Below are 17647 nucleotides of genomic sequence, written 5' to 3' on the forward strand. Positions count from 1 at the left end.
CAACCAGCAGATACAAAAGGAAGTGGGACTTCTGAGACCACTTCTGGATTCCTCCACGTGCAAAAGGCCATCTCTTTGGCAACTGTACTATCAATTAAAAGGAGAAGTACCTGGAGCACCACCCCCTCCAAAAAATGCCTCAAGCCAAACTAAGCCAGCTCCAGCTCTTCTGCCTGCTTACAATTGCTGCTGAGTATGAGGACTGAAGATTATCACCTTTGCAGCCTGCCACTTTACCTGTGAACAGACTGCTTGCTTCATGCAAGGGAAAGTAGGTTTTTCTTTTGGAATTATGAAGATCTGGTATTAGACCCCCAGCAGGTTTCTAAACGCCAAGTCTGGGGGAAGCCAGCTACTGAGCAAGCAGAAAAGCTGGACGCCTCAGTAACCTGGCTCTGTTACATAAGACACGACAGGAGATATGAGTCAGGGCCCTCAGGCTGGCCTAGGGAATGAGGCTAAACAGGAGCACTGAAGGATGGCGGGGAGGTGGTGTGGTGTGAGCAGTGTGTGTGTGAGGGGGTTTTGGGTAAGCTAGGAAGGAGCCACTGGAACCACATCTCTTCCTCTCACTTGTTGCCCCCTTCTTCTTCAGGGATAGCTGTAGCCAAGTAGTGGCCTAGATAACAGGGAGCAGAAACCCTAGCCAGACCCCCTAAGCTGTGAGTAGCTGCTCTCTCTCTCACCTGAAGGGAAGACAATAGGAAGTGGGTGGAACACCCAAGGCTATTTCGTTAGTAAATTCTTCCTTCGAGGAAGGATGAGGAAGGAGGTCCCTGAGTACTTTGTTCACACGCAGGGGCCTGAAAAAATAAGCTGGGCCTATTTGAGGAAAGTGGCTCCCAGGAGAGGAAGGCTGATAGTGTGCCTGGGTCATCACTAACCATGCATGTTTCCAACTTCTGTTTCCCTTGGGCTAGTGTCTGCATAATGGGAAGCTTCCCATTCAGACTTGTCACTGGCTGGGATCTTACACCGTTTCCAAAAGGACAAAAGTTACTTTGGGGCAGAGATTTCCAATGGGAATGTATAAGTGAATTTATCCTTCCTGTCTGGATCTACATTTGGAAAAGCAAGAAAGTTGCTTTCTACTCCCACAGACCCCAGTCTTGGACTCCTTTACCAAACTGGATTTGGGCATGTTATGGAGGGCAGACAGTGGCCTCCACAAGCCATTTTCCCTGACCTGAGACCTCATCAAATCTAGATTGTTTCGAGGCTGGCATCTAGCCTTCTGACCTTTGCAGGGCTTCCATTAGCCCATGGAGTTCCATGGAGAGTCTTGTCTGCCAAAGCTGCAGCACTACAATGAAGCCCTAACCCTTGTCCCATTATTGTAGGCATTAGGACAGCACAATATGTCCTGGACCATTATTGCTCTCTTCATCTAAAACAGGAATTTCATCTTATGACCACTGTGGTCATGGAATGCTCTCCCTTGAGTGCACTGAGCACACAAAGTGCCCCACCAAATGGGCTCAAGCTTCAGTCCCACTCAGGACATTGGCTTCTCCGCGGTTAAAGAGGAGAGGCTATTGTACAACACCAACCAATTTGTTACGTAAACCCAGCCAGCCATGGCAGATTATGGCTTTGCAGTTATCTTGAGAGATGCCTTACATAAGAGGAGAAAGTTCAGGTAGGAACAGAACTGTAGTTGGCAAACACAGTGCAACACCTACCATTAGGCACAGACAGGGCAGACCTTCATTCCTCTCTGCCAACCCACAGGATAAGGGCAAGTGGTCTGCTGGGCTCAGTCACTCAAGTGGACTCTAAGACTTTAGCGGCCTTAGCCAGACACATCCATCTCCACTTTATCCAGACCCTCTGGCCTTCAGAACCTGCTCTGGAAAGGAGCCAACACTGTACCTGGAATTGAGAGCTTGTTAGTTTATCTGGAAGTGCAAATATAAGCAAGAGTGTTAACCTTCATTGCAGGCAGGCAGGACAAATAAGGTCACATAGGAAAGATTTTCTAAGGTGTGTGCTCACTTAGGTCTATTGCTGGTAAAACTGAGTAGTTGGTGAAATTTGTGCTCCCTTCTTTCCACCTTCCTTTAAGAGCCCTAACTTTCCATCCAGATCTCTAGAGCTTTAATGCTGCCCAGAACCCCCATACTACAGCAGGCCACCCAAACTGGACCTTCCATGACTGACCCTGTCTCTATGACTCCTCTTCAAACTTGGCTTTCCTATGTCCCATTCCCATAGAACCCTACTTCCCAGAGAGCTGTCATCCCAAACAAAGGTCTGATAAACAAATCCATGAAAAGTAGGTGATGATGAGTAATGGTGTCACATGTTGCTCTTTTAAAAGGTATGGTAGACCCTGGCTATTTGTAAGGGATACATATAAAAATTTTTGCCAACCCCCAAATTCATAAACATCCTGAAAGCATATTTTTTCCCTCATAAAACATCTTTTTTCAGCTAGTACCATTGCTTTGTTCAACTTTTTAGTTTTCTTTTCATTGTTATCACTATCACTAACAGCTGACTCAAGGAGGGGTTGTTTTCCCCCAAAAAAAACAGATATTTGATCATTTCATGAGAGTTAGCACATATGTATGGATTAATTGAGTAGAGGACCACTAAGCTGTGTGGAAAAGTAGGTGTTGGGTAGGGCACTAGGCTCATTTACCAGCAAAAGGACTGGCCCTGCATACTAACATGTTAGCATATGTGATTAACATCCATGCCTTGGCAAAAAGACAACTTATTACATGTCTGGGCTCTCATGAGGTACTCAAACCATGAATGTTAAGTTTGCAAATGCATTTGTGTTTTTAGCAGGGAATGTGCCTTACTCTAAGAGTGCCTATTCTTTGACAGACCATTAGACACTCAGGAAAGAGTTATTTTAAATTACTTTGGGCTAAGGAAGGATTTTCAAAGCTTGATATCAAAAGCAAAAATCACAAAAGGCAGAGAATGACAGGCTTAACCACATAGAAACCCAAAACCTCCCTCCAGTAAAGACCTCCATCCTCAAAATCAAATGGCAAATTAGTTGACAAAGAGTTGCAATCAGGGTTTCTCACGGTATGGTCCATATACCACTGGTGCTGTGGGAGAGGACTTTTAGATGGTACACAGACAGAAGACTGAATTTGAAATACTATAAATCCAGTCACTAGAGTAGGCAGGTGGGAGAGTATTTTTGCCCCACAAATCACACAATGTAAGTGGCTATCTTCTCAGAAGCCAGACCCTGGAATATACTTGTATGAAATCACTCTCAGTTATTCCTAATTACTTACTTAGAGAAAAACAAATAATTTTTTGAGCAAAATTTTCTTGGAAAACTAATCTCTGCATCCATAGTTTTGCCCTCAATAGAAGATGTTAAATGATGTTAAATGAATTAACGTACATAGAACAATTAGAAATGCTTTCTATTAGTACTAATACTACTAGCATTAGTATTCTCTGAGCATCTAGAACCAGTCATTGCCAGGTCAGAGGTTCAAAGGTAGAATCCTAGGGCTTTTAAAGCTGCAAGGGAACTCAAATTCAGATTATCTCTGACCACACTAGGCAAGTGTGCCCTGAAGCCAAATGCAGAATAGAGTTGATTAAAAAGTTTTGGATAAAAATCTTAGAAATAAATTTGACATAACAACAACAACAACAATCACAACAACAGAATATTGCAAAAGCTCTCACTCTGGCTTTCCATACCTTCCTAAATATCAATTTTGGAAGTATATTCATATACAATTTTTACAGCTATTTGCCCAAACTTTTCTACCTCCTTCCTAAGTTTTCCAGTATTAAAAGCATGTTCAAATGATAAGTAGGAGTCCCCTAATAACAGGGTGACCAACCACCCTGGTTTCCCTAGAACTCTTCCCATTTGAATACTTGAGGGTCCCATCTCCTGGGACCATGACTGTTGGTTGCCTACTTAATAAGGCATTTTGATCATTGGAAAGGATCTGGACTTGCATTTTCCTCTGCTTAAAAAATTCTTCCTTCCTAGACAATTCTTTAGTGTTTGATTTCAGTTGGAGCCTTTGCTCTGATCTTCATTATAAGGCACTAGGCAAGGTACTTACTTTCTACAAGCCTCAGTTTTCTTCCTCATAAAATGAAGAAAGGTAATAAATGAAGACGGATGATAATTGTACCCATATCATAGGGTTGGTGTGAATATTAAATGAGATTATGCAGCTATAGTTCTTAGTACATTGTAAACACTCAATAAATGTTAGCTGTTAATCTAATATATTTATTAGTTATGTAACACAAAATTGAAGGGATGATGTTTAAAACATAAATGTCACCCCCCCCCAATAATTTAGAAGCATCATTACATATCAACAAGTTGCATGCCCATTACCACTGATTTGTATGTATAAAATTAACACTTGTCCATTAGGAATTCTACCAGGCCATTAGAGTTACTGCATGTGGTTAAAACTGATACCACATTAAAACCTTAATAAGGGTTTTCTAGGATTAGACTAAAGTTATAAAATTTTACATGGGGCTACCCAACAATTAAGCAGTTATCCAATTTAAAAAATCCATTATTGGGGGAAGTGGATATGGCTCAACCAATTGGGCTCCCATCTACCATAAGGGAGGCCCTGGGTTCATATCCCAGGGCCTCCTTGTGAAGGCAAGCCTGCGGAGGGCTGACGGCCCACACCTGTGGAGAGCTGATGGCCTGTGCCCACAGAAAGCTGGTGCAGCAAGAAGACCCACTGACACGGAAGAATGCACAACGAATGGACACAGAGGAGACAGCATGCAAGTCGTGGGGGGGGGGGTTAAATAAATAAATCTTTTTTAAAAAATCCATTATTAAGTACCAACTGTCAAACTAGAAACTGAGGGAAAATCAAGCAAGTGTGAAATATGGCTCTATCCTCATAAGGCTTACACTCTTGTTTTCTGAGGAAACCAAGTGTTTAACTATAAATCAAGAATGTGTCCCCCTTCTTCTCAAGAATATAGAAGACCATGGAGCAAGGGAATGGACTGTAGGAGTAGGGTTTGGGAGGAGAGAGTAACTTTTCCAGGAGAGGAGGCAGCCTTGAAAGAAGACAAATGTAATAAAAAAAGATACCAAAACGGGAATTTGAAACAAATCATTCAGTAGAATAGAAGTAAAAATGGGGAAGCGGATGTGGCTCAACTGATAGAGCATCCGCCTACCATATGGGAGGTCCAGGGTTCAAACCCAGGGCCTCCTGGCCCACGTGATGAGCTGGCCCACCCACAGCACTGCTGTGCGCAAGGAGTGCTGTGCCATGCAGGGGTGTCTCCTGCGTAGGGGAGCCCCAGGCACGAAGAGTGTACCCTGCATTGAGCCGCCCCATGCAAAAAAAGCGCAGCCCACCCAGGAGTGGTCCCCACACACGGAGAGCTGGAGAGCTAACACAGCAAGATGACACAACAAAAGGAGACACAGATTCCTGGTGCCACTGAGAATGTAAGTGGACACAGAAGAACACACAGCAAATGGACACAGAGACCAGACAATGGTGGGGGGTGGGGGGAAGGGGAGAGAAATAAATTCTAAAATAAATCTTAAAAAAAAAAAAGAAGTAAAAATGCCCCAAAAGTGACAATAGAAACCCATGGCTAAATGATGTAAGTAAAAGAGGAAATTTTTCCCTTAGTAGAAGGCCGCCCAGCCCAACCATCCAAGAAGCCCCATCACCAGCAATAATGGTCTACTAGTTTGTTAATAAGCATGTCATTCTGGGAGAAACGTCACCCAAACTCAGGATCCCTAATCTTTAAGGTCCCAGTTAGCAAAGAAAATAAGAAAATGCTTTGTCCTGCTAGAATTTTAAGGCTGTTATCACAGGGCCCTGTCACTCTCCAGCCTGAAGCCTTGCTGGTTTCCTTCTCAGCTGTTTCCGATGCTGAGCTACTCTGATCTCAGGAGGCAGGGTGCTCAGGTAGCCCCATTCCAAGAAATTCTCTCTTCCCTGCACCAAATCTTCAGCACCCCTTCCACCTCCCACCCCATAGTGTATCCAGGCTTTGCCAAGAATCGAGTTAATAAACAGGTGCCAGGGCAGTATATGACAAAGGAGGTATTTTCATTCAAGAAACCCAGACAACCAGAAAACCTTCCAAGGTGTGGCACAAGTGTATAGTTTGATCTCAGGCTCTCAGCCTCACACCCTACTCACCAAGGTCTGACCCTCCTAGACCTATAACCTGAGAAAGCGCCCCTTTCACACTTCACCACACTCTTTGGCATATAGTTAAGGGAGAGCCATTTAAGGGGCAGTTTCTCTCCCAGTTTAAAGAGTGCAAATGCTACACACGTTCTTCCCAGGTTTCTCTACCACCCCTTCCCCCACCGCCACTCTCCAATAGACATGAGCAGGATTGTTAGGAACCAGTTAGGGATTTCGCTCTGCAGGTTTCAGCATCTGTGGTCTGAATACACTTGAGGCAAACGTTCACCAGAAATGAAGATTCCCTCGCAACCTGTTCTGCTCACAGACTGGACAATGAGATAATGTAATGCTAAAGTGAAATAATAGAAGAGAAAAGGCTTCCATGGAATTGAAAAATGCCTGAGAAATACAACTTTTATATTAATGCTAAAGTAGTCAGCAGCCCTGCCAAGTAGCAGCGCCTGGAACCACTGGGGCTAGGTGTTTAGGGAAGGTGACAGTGGATTTGCCTTGTCGCAGGGGGGTGGGGTGGCAAACTTGATTTACCATTAGCTCCAGGCCTTTCTCAATTGCTTTTTTTAAAATAAAAAAGCTTTTATTGTCTTTTTTAAAAAATATACGTAGATACCCCCCTCCCGACACCCCCCACTCCTCCCATATAAACAACCTCTTTCATCAGTGTGGCACATTCATTGCATTTGATGAGTACATTTTGGAGTACTGCTACACCACATGGATTATAGTTTATACTGTAGTTTACACTCTCCCCCAGTCCATTCAGTGGGTTATGGCAGGATATATAATGTCCTGCATCTGTCCCTGCAATATCAGTCAAGACAACTCTAAGTCCTGAAAATGCCCCCATATCACACCTCTTCTTCCCTCTCCCTGCCCTCAGCAACTACTGTGGCCACTGTCCCATATTAATGATACAATTTCTTCCATTGCTAGTCACAATAGTTGTATAGTAGAATACCTGTAAATCTACTCTAATCCATATTTTATTCCTCCATCCTTTCCTACTTGTGCATTACTGAAAAGCCATCCAAATATTTTGTGGGTGCCCCAAATTTCTTATCACCTTGAGAACCACTTCCTTGGCTGGCACCTTAGCTGGGCCACACTACCTGTCTGTGTCCTAGATTATCAGACCTAGACGGAATCTTAGAAAGACCAGAGAGGTAAGGCAATTTTCTCAGGCAAGGTGGAGCCAAGGTGAACTGCAACCCAGGTCTCCCACAGCGGGGGTCTCTTTGTCTTATATAACCTGTGTCTTCGGCGAGGGAGAATAAAATCCACCCCCTCAAATCTCCCCACTACACACACACATAGGTGCCTGGTCCCCATGGCTCTAAGAACACCAAAACCACAGCTGGGTTTCCTGAAGTTGCCTCCCCTGATTCTAAGTTACCTCAGTTACTGGAGGTCAGCCCTTACCAGAAGCTCAGATTGAGGGAGACTGACGACCTTGGATCTTCCCATTGTGTATCTCCCATTCCCTCTCCCTTCCTTGTCTCCTCAGGCAGAATTACTAGAAAGTCTGATCTGTACTCAAACTCTCGCCTGTGATGACCTGGATTTGTCCAGCGCTCCAACAAACACAGTTCTCAAGGCACTCAGAACGATGTTCTAGGATGCTCTCTGTGGAGTTCTCTCATCCAGAATCTCAAATTCTCACAGGTCTCTGGTTTTTCTCATTCACTACCCTCCCCATCACCAACTGCTACTTAATTTTTCTTGAAATCTTACTGGCCCTCACATTTGGTCAGGGTCAACCAGTAATTAAAAAGCCCCTGCAGTTTCAACCCGATTTTGCACATTTCTGTAGGGCTTTTGAGAAGTATAGAGCTCAGATGGCAAGAGCATCCCATGGCAGACTCTCCCAAAGTGGCTATGAAAATATAAGCATTTGAGGAGGAGTACCACGAGCTACCGCAAACCACCCAGGGGTCTGCCCACCTTCTGGGCCCCAGTATCCCCCCAGAAAAACCTCTGCACACAGCCTTCAAAGTAGGGCTGGCCTCTGCCTGCCCTCCTCTGGGCTCTGCAGTCCTTGAGCTAGCCCGAGGGTCCAGCCATAGCAGCCAGCGAACCCAACCTCCCCAGTGCCCCTTGCCTGCTTCCTGGTTGCCCCTTTTGTCAGAGGTGAGGGTCCAGCAGAGGCTGATGCGAGCCAGCCCGCGCCCCCACCCGTGTGCGCAGTCACCCACCTGTGGAAGAAGAGCAGAATGGAGAGCATGGTCTGGTCAATGTTGCGGTTGCAGATGCCCTCGTTGATCAGGTAGCAGGGGTCCCGCAGCACCGGCTCTAGCGAATCCTGCCGCATTATGCTGTCGAGCTTGTCAGTGTTGAGGTTCTCGAAGATCAGCTTTTCCTGCAGCTGCCGAAAGTTGCTCACGGTGGGGCTGCCTGAGTTGTTGTTCTCCCCGCTGCTGCCTCGCTGGAGTCCGCTCCGGTGGGCCAGATCCAGACAGCAGTTGCAACAGTCGAGGCCAACAGGTGAGCGGCAGTCAGTCTTGGGTTGGGTCATCTTCTCAGACTCGGAAGCCACCCGGCCGGCGAGGTCAGGGGCGGCTGGCAGGTGCGTGCCCTCTGGGCCGGTTTGCAGGGACTCCAGGGTGCCTGGAAATGACAAGCTGTGAGGAGAAGAGTTGGAAACTAGCGCCTAAACCAGTCACAGTCGCCCAATCGGCTCGGCCCCTTTCTGGTAGTGCTGCTTGGGGTGCGAATAGAAACAGCTGGACAAACAGATCTGAGCTTATCCTTCGGGCTCACTTCCTCATCTCCCCCCCTCCCCTTGAGCCTGCCGCCGCCCCCATGAGGTGCCACACCGGCCCCGGCGCAGTCCCAAGTTTTCCAAGTGTGAGCGGCGTTCAGGGCGGACCTGTGGTGGCAGGAAGGGCGGGCAGCAGGGCAGAGGGGAGAGCCGGGACGCGCTCGCGCTCCCTCCCTCCCGCGCTCCCTCCCTCCCGCACTCCTTCCCTCCCGCGCTCCCTCCCTCCCGCGCTCCCTCCCGGCTCGAAGGCTCTCCCGCTCTCAGGTTCTCCCGGGCTGTGTCCGCTGAGCGGTGGCAGGAGCCGACAGCAAGGGAGCTAGTGAGCTAGCTGCACGCCTTGGAGTTGGCGCGGGACTGTGACAGCATGTAAATTACTACTGAGGGGCCGGCGGAGAACTAGCCTCCGCAGTTTCCCGGGCCCGGGAGCGGAGCAGGCCACCGCTTCCCTAACTCGCCCCAGCTCCGCCGCCCGCACTCTCGCACGCACACTGCCACTCGCACCGTCTCCCGAGCTCCGGGGGGCCGGACCAGGCTCTGCCTCTCCGCGTTCCCCGTGCCTTGGCTCCGATTCTCTTCCGCGCTCAAAGCGCATCCTCCGCCAGAAATCTACAAGCAGCCGGCCGGAGCAGCCGCGTTTCCCCAGCCTCACAGCCTCGTGGGTCTCGGGCTTGGCGTGAGGGAAAGCGTTCCTCGTCCCGCCGCCGCCGCAGCGACCTCCGTGAACGGGTCCCCCTACAGGAGAGACGCCGCCCGCCAAAGCCCGTCACAGCCCTAATCTCCCGCCCTCCCACAGGCCAGTCTTCTGGGGGAGCAGAGAGAGCCTTGCCCCTCCAGAGAGTGAGAGCGAGTCAAGCACACATCAGGAGTACCCAGTAAACGCCTTAAGCGAAACTCACATAAGCACACCCAACTCTCCTCACTTTCTGTCCCTGTCTTCTCATTTCACTTGTCTTTCCCTCTTTTTCCACACGTGCTCTTCCCTCTCTTCATTGAACCCCAGCTGAGGCGATCTCTGTCCAGACCTTCTGGAATGCCAACTCCTCAGCACGTTTCCCCCCTGCCTTGCCCCTTCTCCCTCTATAGTTTCTCTCTTCTAGATCACCCATCTCTCCACTTTCCCGCTCCCTACTCTTCTCCCACTCTTTTACTCTTCTCTCATTTTTTTTCCTTTTCTTTTTTCTCTTTCTTTGCCCGTTTCCTCTATTTTCTTCTGCATTTCCTCTTTCCCCTTTTATCTTGCCCCTTTCTCTCATTTCTTTTTCTCCAGTTTTCTGTTTGATCAATTATCCCATCGTCTCCCCCTTTCCCTCTTTTCTCTATTCATTTTCTCTTTCTCCCCCCTTCATTTCCCTCATTTTGTTTTTCCCTCATTTTACTCACTTTAGCACTCATTCTCTTGGCAGTTTTGTCCCTTTCTCCTCACTACCTTTACCTTCTGCTATTTCTACAAATTTACTTTCTCCTTTTCTCTGAATCCCACCTGCCACTTTAGGGATTTCTGTCCTTACCCTTACCAGAGATGTGGTAGTTAGATGTCCAAATACCTGAAGGGCAGTGGGGAAAAGGAAAAAGGTGCCTAAAAACTCAGGGTTTAGTGGTTCTTGGCTCTGAGGAGAGGGTGATTCTGGAACTGAAGAAGAGGAGAGCAGAATTGGCTGGTGCCCTGGGACATACCCCAAGTTTGTTCCATGTAGGGATGTGCTGGGTGGGCTGTGGTAGGCTTCCAGAGTGTTTCTGGACTTAAAGGCTTCGAATACTTTGTTTTTGCAGAGTTAAATAATTCTTAATTCCTGAAATTTAAAAAATATTAATGATTTTCAGTTTTCACATAAAACAAATAGATTTCCGTTTCAGCCAGCACTTCTCACCCCCTCTTCAACATGCTTCATTCACAGGTCCATGGTCCCTGAAATAGAACAGTATATACTGCCATCTTGTGTCTGAGACATTTAACATTCTCTACCTGGGTCACGGAGTTTAGATCTTTGAGAATCTAAACTGTGTTGGTTCTGAGTGTAGAAGGAAAGAAGAGGCAGATCTTCTATACTAAGAGGACCCCATTGTCAAGCTGCAGGCCTGGACATTAATCAGAGTTGAAACCACCCTCTTCCCGGTGGAGCTCCACTTGCCTGAGAAAGTGAAGATTTGAAATTTCCACCAGATGCCACGAGCATCAGCCCTGTTGATTAGCAACAGGGGTGGCCAACTAATTCCTGTTCCCAAGGCCCTGGAGGTCTTATATCTGCAGTCTGCAGTGATGGAGAGGCAACATATTCCCTGTGGTATGGCCAGAAAACTAGAAACAAGCTATGTCCCTGACTCTTGACAGGATCCCATGATAAGAGATGAAAGACTTTGGGGTCAGTAACCAGAAGAGCAAACAGAGATATGGCCCCTCTGTTTTCACAAAACTAATGAGGAGTCTATATGTTCTCTCAAAATCCAATCTTTTATATGTGTTCATTTCTTTCTTTCCTTTTTTAAAAAAAATATTCCTGGGTAAAAGCCAGAGGAGGTAGTAGAATATGAAATTTCATATGAATTGTATAGCCTTATAGTCTACTGAATTATTTTTTTTTCTCTCTCTCTCTTTATTTTTTCTTTTAAATGTTACATTCAAAAATATAAGAGTTTCCCACATGCCTCCCACCCCCTCAACCCACTCCTCCCACATTAACAACTTCTTTTATCATCATGGGACATTCATTTCATTTGGTGAATACATTTTGGAGCACTGCTGCACCATATTGATAATGGTTTACATTGTAGTCTACACTCTCCCCCAGTCCACCCAGTGGGCCATGGCAGAACATACAATGTCCAGCATCTGTCCCTGCAGTACCACCCAGGACAATTCCAAGTCCTGAAAATGCCCCCACATCATATCTCTTCTTCCCTCTCCCTACCCTCAGCAGCTACCGTGGCCACTTTCTCCACATCAATGCTAATATTTCTTCCTTTATTAATCACAATAGTTCCATAGCAGAATATCAGTAAGTCCACTCTAATCCAGACTCTATCCCTCCATCCTGTGGACCCTGGGATGGTTATGTCCACTCCACCTCTATATCGAGAGGGGGCTTAATTCTACGTGGATGGTGGATGCAATTCTCTTACTTGCAGTTGTAAGCACTCTTGGCTCCCTGATGTGGTGGTTGACCTTCTTCACATCCCTATTTGCTGGCCTGGGTAAGTCCAATAAACCAGAGAGATGAAGTTGCAAGGCTGCTGAGGCTTAGGGCTTAACTGTTGCATGAACAGTCCAGAGATTCAGGTCTCCTGAGTATACACCAACCCAAACACCAACCACAGGTCCAGTAAAAGTGACAGAAAAGGCATATGTAGAAAGTTCACATCTGAAAGAGACCCATGGGAGTTATGGTCATGGCCGATGGGGTTAACTACCAGGGCAGATGGCCCCTCTTTGGAAATGGTGTTTATGTGTGATGAATCTGGACTCAGATGGGATCTCCCTTCATAAGACTTTCATGCTAATGTGCTGGAGGTGCAGTTAATGTTGGGGTTTAAGATATATTTAGGGGATTTGAATCTCTGGACTGACAATGTGATAGCCAGATCCTGAGCCTCAACAGACTCCAGCACCTACAATCTGATTTATTGGACTTACCACACTCAGCTAAGATGGAGGTGAAGAAGGACAACCACCACACCATGGAGCCTAGAGTGATTACAACTGAAAATGGGAGGATTGCATCCAGCATCCAGGTGGAATCTGAGCCTCCTCTTGACATAAAGGTGCAATGGACACAACCAATCCAGTGTCCACATAGAAGAGGTGGCATTGGATTGGGAAAAGTGGACATAATGGACAAAGGGTATGGGGAAAGGCAGGAAGAGATGAGAGGTGGAGGCGTCTTCGGGACATGGAGCTGCCCTGGATGGTGCTTCAGAGGTAATCACCGGACATTGTAAATCCTCACAGGGCCTACATGATGGAATAGAGGAGAGTATGGGCCATGATGTGAACCAATGTATATGAGGTGCAGAGGTGCCCAAAGATGTACTTACCAAATCCAATGGATGTGTCATGATGATGGGAACGAGTGTTGTTGGGGGGGCGGAGAGGGGGGGTGGGGGGGGTGGGGTTGAATGGGACCTCACATATATATTTTTAATGTAATATTATTACAAAGTCAATAAAAAATAAAAAAATTAAAAAAAAAAAAAAAAAGAAAGAAAGTTCACATCTGAGTCATACTCCATCACACTCAGGAACACAAACTCCAGAGAGGGCCAACTGACATGGCACTGAACTCCAAAGCCATCTGCCATGGCCATAGAATCTGTGGGTCTCTGTAGCCTTCAGGAGAACCAGTACCTGGGGTTTTATCTACTTTGGCTATCTCTGGGACCCTGCTGTGGCATGTGTAAGCGCAACCCTTCTGATGACCTCCTGACTCTTTTGTGGAGACTCATGGCCATATAAACTCATTTGTCCTTTCCATTTCCCCCTTTTATTCAAGGTCAAAAAGCAGTTTTTAACACCTGATATTACATGCAGGTTGAGATATTCTGCTGGTCTGAGTTGACCTTTTTATTCAAGGTCTTTTTCTAGTTATATCATCAACTGGTGCTTGGTAGTAATCCCTAGGTGCCAGGGAGTTTCATCCCTTGGAGTCATGTCCAATGCTGGGAGGAAGGTAATGCATTTATATGCTGAGTTTGGCTTAGAGAGTGGCCACATTTGAGCAACATGGAGGCTCTCAGGTGGTAACTCTTTGGCACTCTGCAGCTCTAGGCCTAGTTCATATTTCAGGCACACAGGCTCATAAGCCCAGTCATCAGTATCAAGGGCTCATTCTTGAACCATCCTTGTTTATTAGTCTTTGCCATTGCACATGGGGAATTGTTACTGTTCCATTGGGGAATGTGATAGAGCTCCCCTGGCTAGGAACTCAGCATTGCCTCAGTTGTCGTTTTTAACTGTAACCACTATGAAAATATCCAGGCATTTTTATATACCCTGTATACATTCCCTGGAGAACTCCCTCCTAACCATGTGCCCCCCGTCAATAACACCCCACATTGTTCCTCCCCTGCCATAGTTGAACCTCTCTGTGGTCCAAAACTTCTTCAGAAATGAAGCCCAATATATTGCCAGATTCCATTAAGAGTAAAATAGTGATGGGCTTAAAGGTTAGATATAGAATACATACTAATTTAGGAAAATTAAATAAAGTAAAAATAAATCGGAGTATCAGAAAATGAAAAAATGAAAAATCTTTGTTTTTGACGTTTTGCCTTTCATCACTGCAATAGGTATTGCCCTGTATGTACAGTGGCAAGGAAATTTCTTTCATTTCTTCCTCAGTGTTCACATCCTTTCTTTTTTTTCTGATTATTAGTTTTGTCTTCACAAAAATTTTAGATCACAGTAATTCATATATATTATATAGTGTACTCCCACATATCCAACATCAAACACTTTGTCCCTTCCCCAGCAATGATCTTTTTACATATTCATATTATATTTGCTGCAGCTGATGTACAGATATTGAAACATAGCTTTCAACCAAGGTTCAGCCAAGGTTCCATTTTGGTTTACATTATGATTTATATTTTAGACGATACAATTTTCCAAATTTTTAGATATGATATGTTTTACATTATGGTTTACCGTTTAGCCTATAGAGTTTTATACATTTTTGGTGCAATTTAACATGTCATATATCCATCATTGCATGATCTTGTGGAACACTTCCATTGTCCCACAGTTACCCTGGTTCCATCTATTCAATACCTGTCTCCGCCTCCCCACAGCGCCCACAATGAAGCGCCCTTCATTACTTGAAGGACCATATTCACAGATACTTGCAACAATGTTGAAGGTTTGACATACTTGATGGCCCTATGATTTTCCTATGTTTATAATTACTTTACGTTAAACATTATGATAACAAAATATATTATTTCCTTAAATGCTAATTTAAGTTGTGTTTTGAGAACTGCTGGAGCCTTTTTCTTCCACACTCTCTGGAGTACTCTTATCTTAGTATGTAACCTTGGGACAGGGTCCTTGTTCCAGTGTTCCCTTCTTGGCATTTGGCACTGTTAAACTCAAGATTTTTTCCCCTCGACATTTCTCTTGTCATAGTCCTTGCTCTCAAGCAGTATTGTTAATAATTCAGTACAGCTTTGCATGCTATATTCAGACCAATCAAGAGCAAATGCAATTTAGATGTAAGAAGAGATATTCAGAGATAGAGTTCAGAAAGCTGCCATGTATTTGCATATAAGTCCAGCTTATATTGGCATATAGTATACCTCTGAGGGAAGGCTAACTGAGCAGGGCTTCCTTGGCTCCTTTTTGCAAATCCTTCTCTGCTGACATATACTGTGTTTGATGGAGACTCCAAGCAGCAAAACATTCTTTCACCCAGAGAAGAGAGGAAGGGTGCAGTTCCAGACAGAGCTGATAACTTTTTGGTTGGAGCAGGAAGGGAATATAGGAGAACCATGCTGTCAGATGGAGTCATTCAACAGTTCCTTACATATATTATCTCATTTAATCCCTACACTGACCCTACGAAGTAGATATTATGATTCCTGTGATGAAATGTAACTTAGGTTACATAAATGTTATGTAACTTAGGTTACATAAATGTTACATAAAAAATATATGGGGTTCCCATATACCCTGCTCCCCATGCCTCCCACATTTTCCCACATTAACAACACCCTTCATTGGTGTGGTACATTCATTGCAATTGATGAACCCATTTTGGAGTATTGCCACTAAATGTAGATTAAAGTTTACATTACTGTTTACACTCTCTCCCACCCAATTCCATAGGTTATGGCAAGATATATAATGGCCTTTATCTGTCATTGCAATGTTATTTAGGACAATTCCCAAGTCGCAAAAATGACCCTGTATTACACCTGTTTTTCCCTCTCCCTGTCCTCAGAACCTCCAATGGCCACTGCCTCCACATCAATGATATAATTTCTTCCATTGCTAGAATCACAATAAGTCTATAGTAGAATACCAGTAAGTCTGTTTTAGTCCATAGTTAATTTCCTAACTCTGAGGATTCTGGGATGGTGATGTCCACTCCACCTTTAATTGAGAGGGGTCTGCAATCCCATAGGGCCAATGGATGGGACTCTCTTGCTTGCAGTTGTAGGCTCTCTCATTTCCTTGGTATGGTAGTTGTCCATCATCACCTCCTTGTTAGTTGTCCTGGGTGAGACCAATGAACTGGACAGTAGGTGTTGCAACTCCACTGAGATTCAGGGCCCAGCTGGCACATGGACAGGCCAAAGATTTAAGTCTCTTGTATTTACACCTACCAACTTCATTGCTAATTATAAGTTCAAATAGAAAGGTCACCGAAGTAGTAAGCGGTGAGGCCCAGATTTTAACCCACAGTTTTCTGACTTCAAAGCTTGTACCTTTAACCATTGGGTGACTTTTTTTTAATGATGAGTTTACTCAACATTTACGAAGCATAATGTCTGCTTAAAGAAGATTGCATACTCCAGAAAAGTGCAATCAGTAATTTATTGACATATATTTAAAAATTTTATTTGTACTGAGAAAGAAATCGACCAATCTGATATAATAATTAATACTATAATAGCAGAAATTTTGATTGCCTACAGTGTGCCAGGCATTGTGCTAAGCACTTTACCTAACATCCAATTTAATTATCACAACAATCCTGTACTTTAGATACTATCATTGTTCCCATTTGAGAGATGAGGCAACTGAGGCACAGGAAGTTATATAGTACAATTAGAGAATGGGTAGCTGCCTTCTAGGTATTTATACTCTGGTTAGGTTCAAATCAAATCAAGGCACATACAGTGATTTTTAGGCAAGCCCATTTCCCTACCATTGTTATTCAATTCTGTTAATTTACCTGGGAAAAGCAGATTATCCTTCCTGAAATCTATCCCAATTGTTCATCACAGATTTGTAGAATATTATAGCTAGTAGTGGTTTAAAACCTTCTAGATAAGGGGTTTCTAAACTTTTTGTGTGTGTGCCATAGACTCTTTTCAAAATTTATTTATTTCTCTCCCCTTTCCTGCCACTCCCCCCAGTTGTCTGCTCTCTGTGTCCATTCACTGTCCATTCACTGTGTGTTCTTCTGCGTCTGCTTCTATTCTTGTCAGTGGCACCAGAAATCTGTCTTTTTGTTGCGTCATCTTACTGTGTCAGCTCTCCCTGTGTGTGGCGCCACTTCTGGGCAGGCTGCACTTTTTTCATGCTGGGCGGCTCTCCTTATGGAGCACACTCCTTGCATGTGGGGCTCTCCTATGCGGGGGACACACTTGTGTGGCATGGCACTCCTTGCGCACATTAGCACTGTGCGTGGGCCAGCTCCTCACATGGGTCAGGAGGCCCTGGGTTTGAACTCTGGACCTCTCATGTGGTAGGCAGATGCTATATCCTTTGAGCCAAATCCACTTCCCTCCATAGACCCTTTTGACAGATGGGGAAAGCCCATGGATCTCTTCTCAGAACAATGTTTTCTTTTTCTTTTTTTAAAAACAGATTCTTTTTCTTCCCCTCCCCTTCCCCGATCCTGTTCTTTTTTGCTTCTGTGTCCGTTCACTGCGTGATCTTCTGTATCTATTTCTCTCTCTTTTTGTCTTCTCTTCTCATCTTTCTCCTCTAGGATTCACTGGGATTTGATCCTGGGGACCTCCGATATGGAGAGAGGTCCCCTGTCAACTGCACCACCTCAGTTCC

General features: G+C 45.1%; 1 protein-coding gene across 4 annotated transcripts in view; it reads right to left on the reverse strand.

Moving 5' to 3' along the window:
• TSC22D3 (TSC22 domain family member 3) overlaps nt 1–10545 on the reverse strand; it is a 63526-nt gene extending 52981 nt beyond the window's left edge. The window contains exons 1-2 of one of the 4 annotated variants that reach the window (XM_071213091.1): nt 10440–10545; nt 8360–8771 (exon numbers count right to left, since the gene is read on the reverse strand). In XM_071213091.1, coding sequence (XP_071069192.1) covers nt 8360–8679 — 320 coding nt within the window. In that variant the 5' untranslated portion in view covers nt 8680–8771; nt 10440–10545. Of the gene's footprint in view, nt 1–8359; nt 8772–9033; nt 9055–9412; nt 9643–10439 lie in introns of those variants that run through there. The other 3 variants (XM_004466326.5, XM_012528202.4, XM_058292033.1) reach the window with 3 other exon arrangements.
• Between the last annotated feature and the right edge of the window lie 7102 nt (nt 10546–17647).

This window comes from Dasypus novemcinctus, chromosome X, assembly GCF_030445035.2.
Source record: "Dasypus novemcinctus isolate mDasNov1 chromosome X, mDasNov1.1.hap2, whole genome shotgun sequence".
Taxonomy (NCBI): Eukaryota; Metazoa; Chordata; class Mammalia; order Cingulata; family Dasypodidae; genus Dasypus; species Dasypus novemcinctus.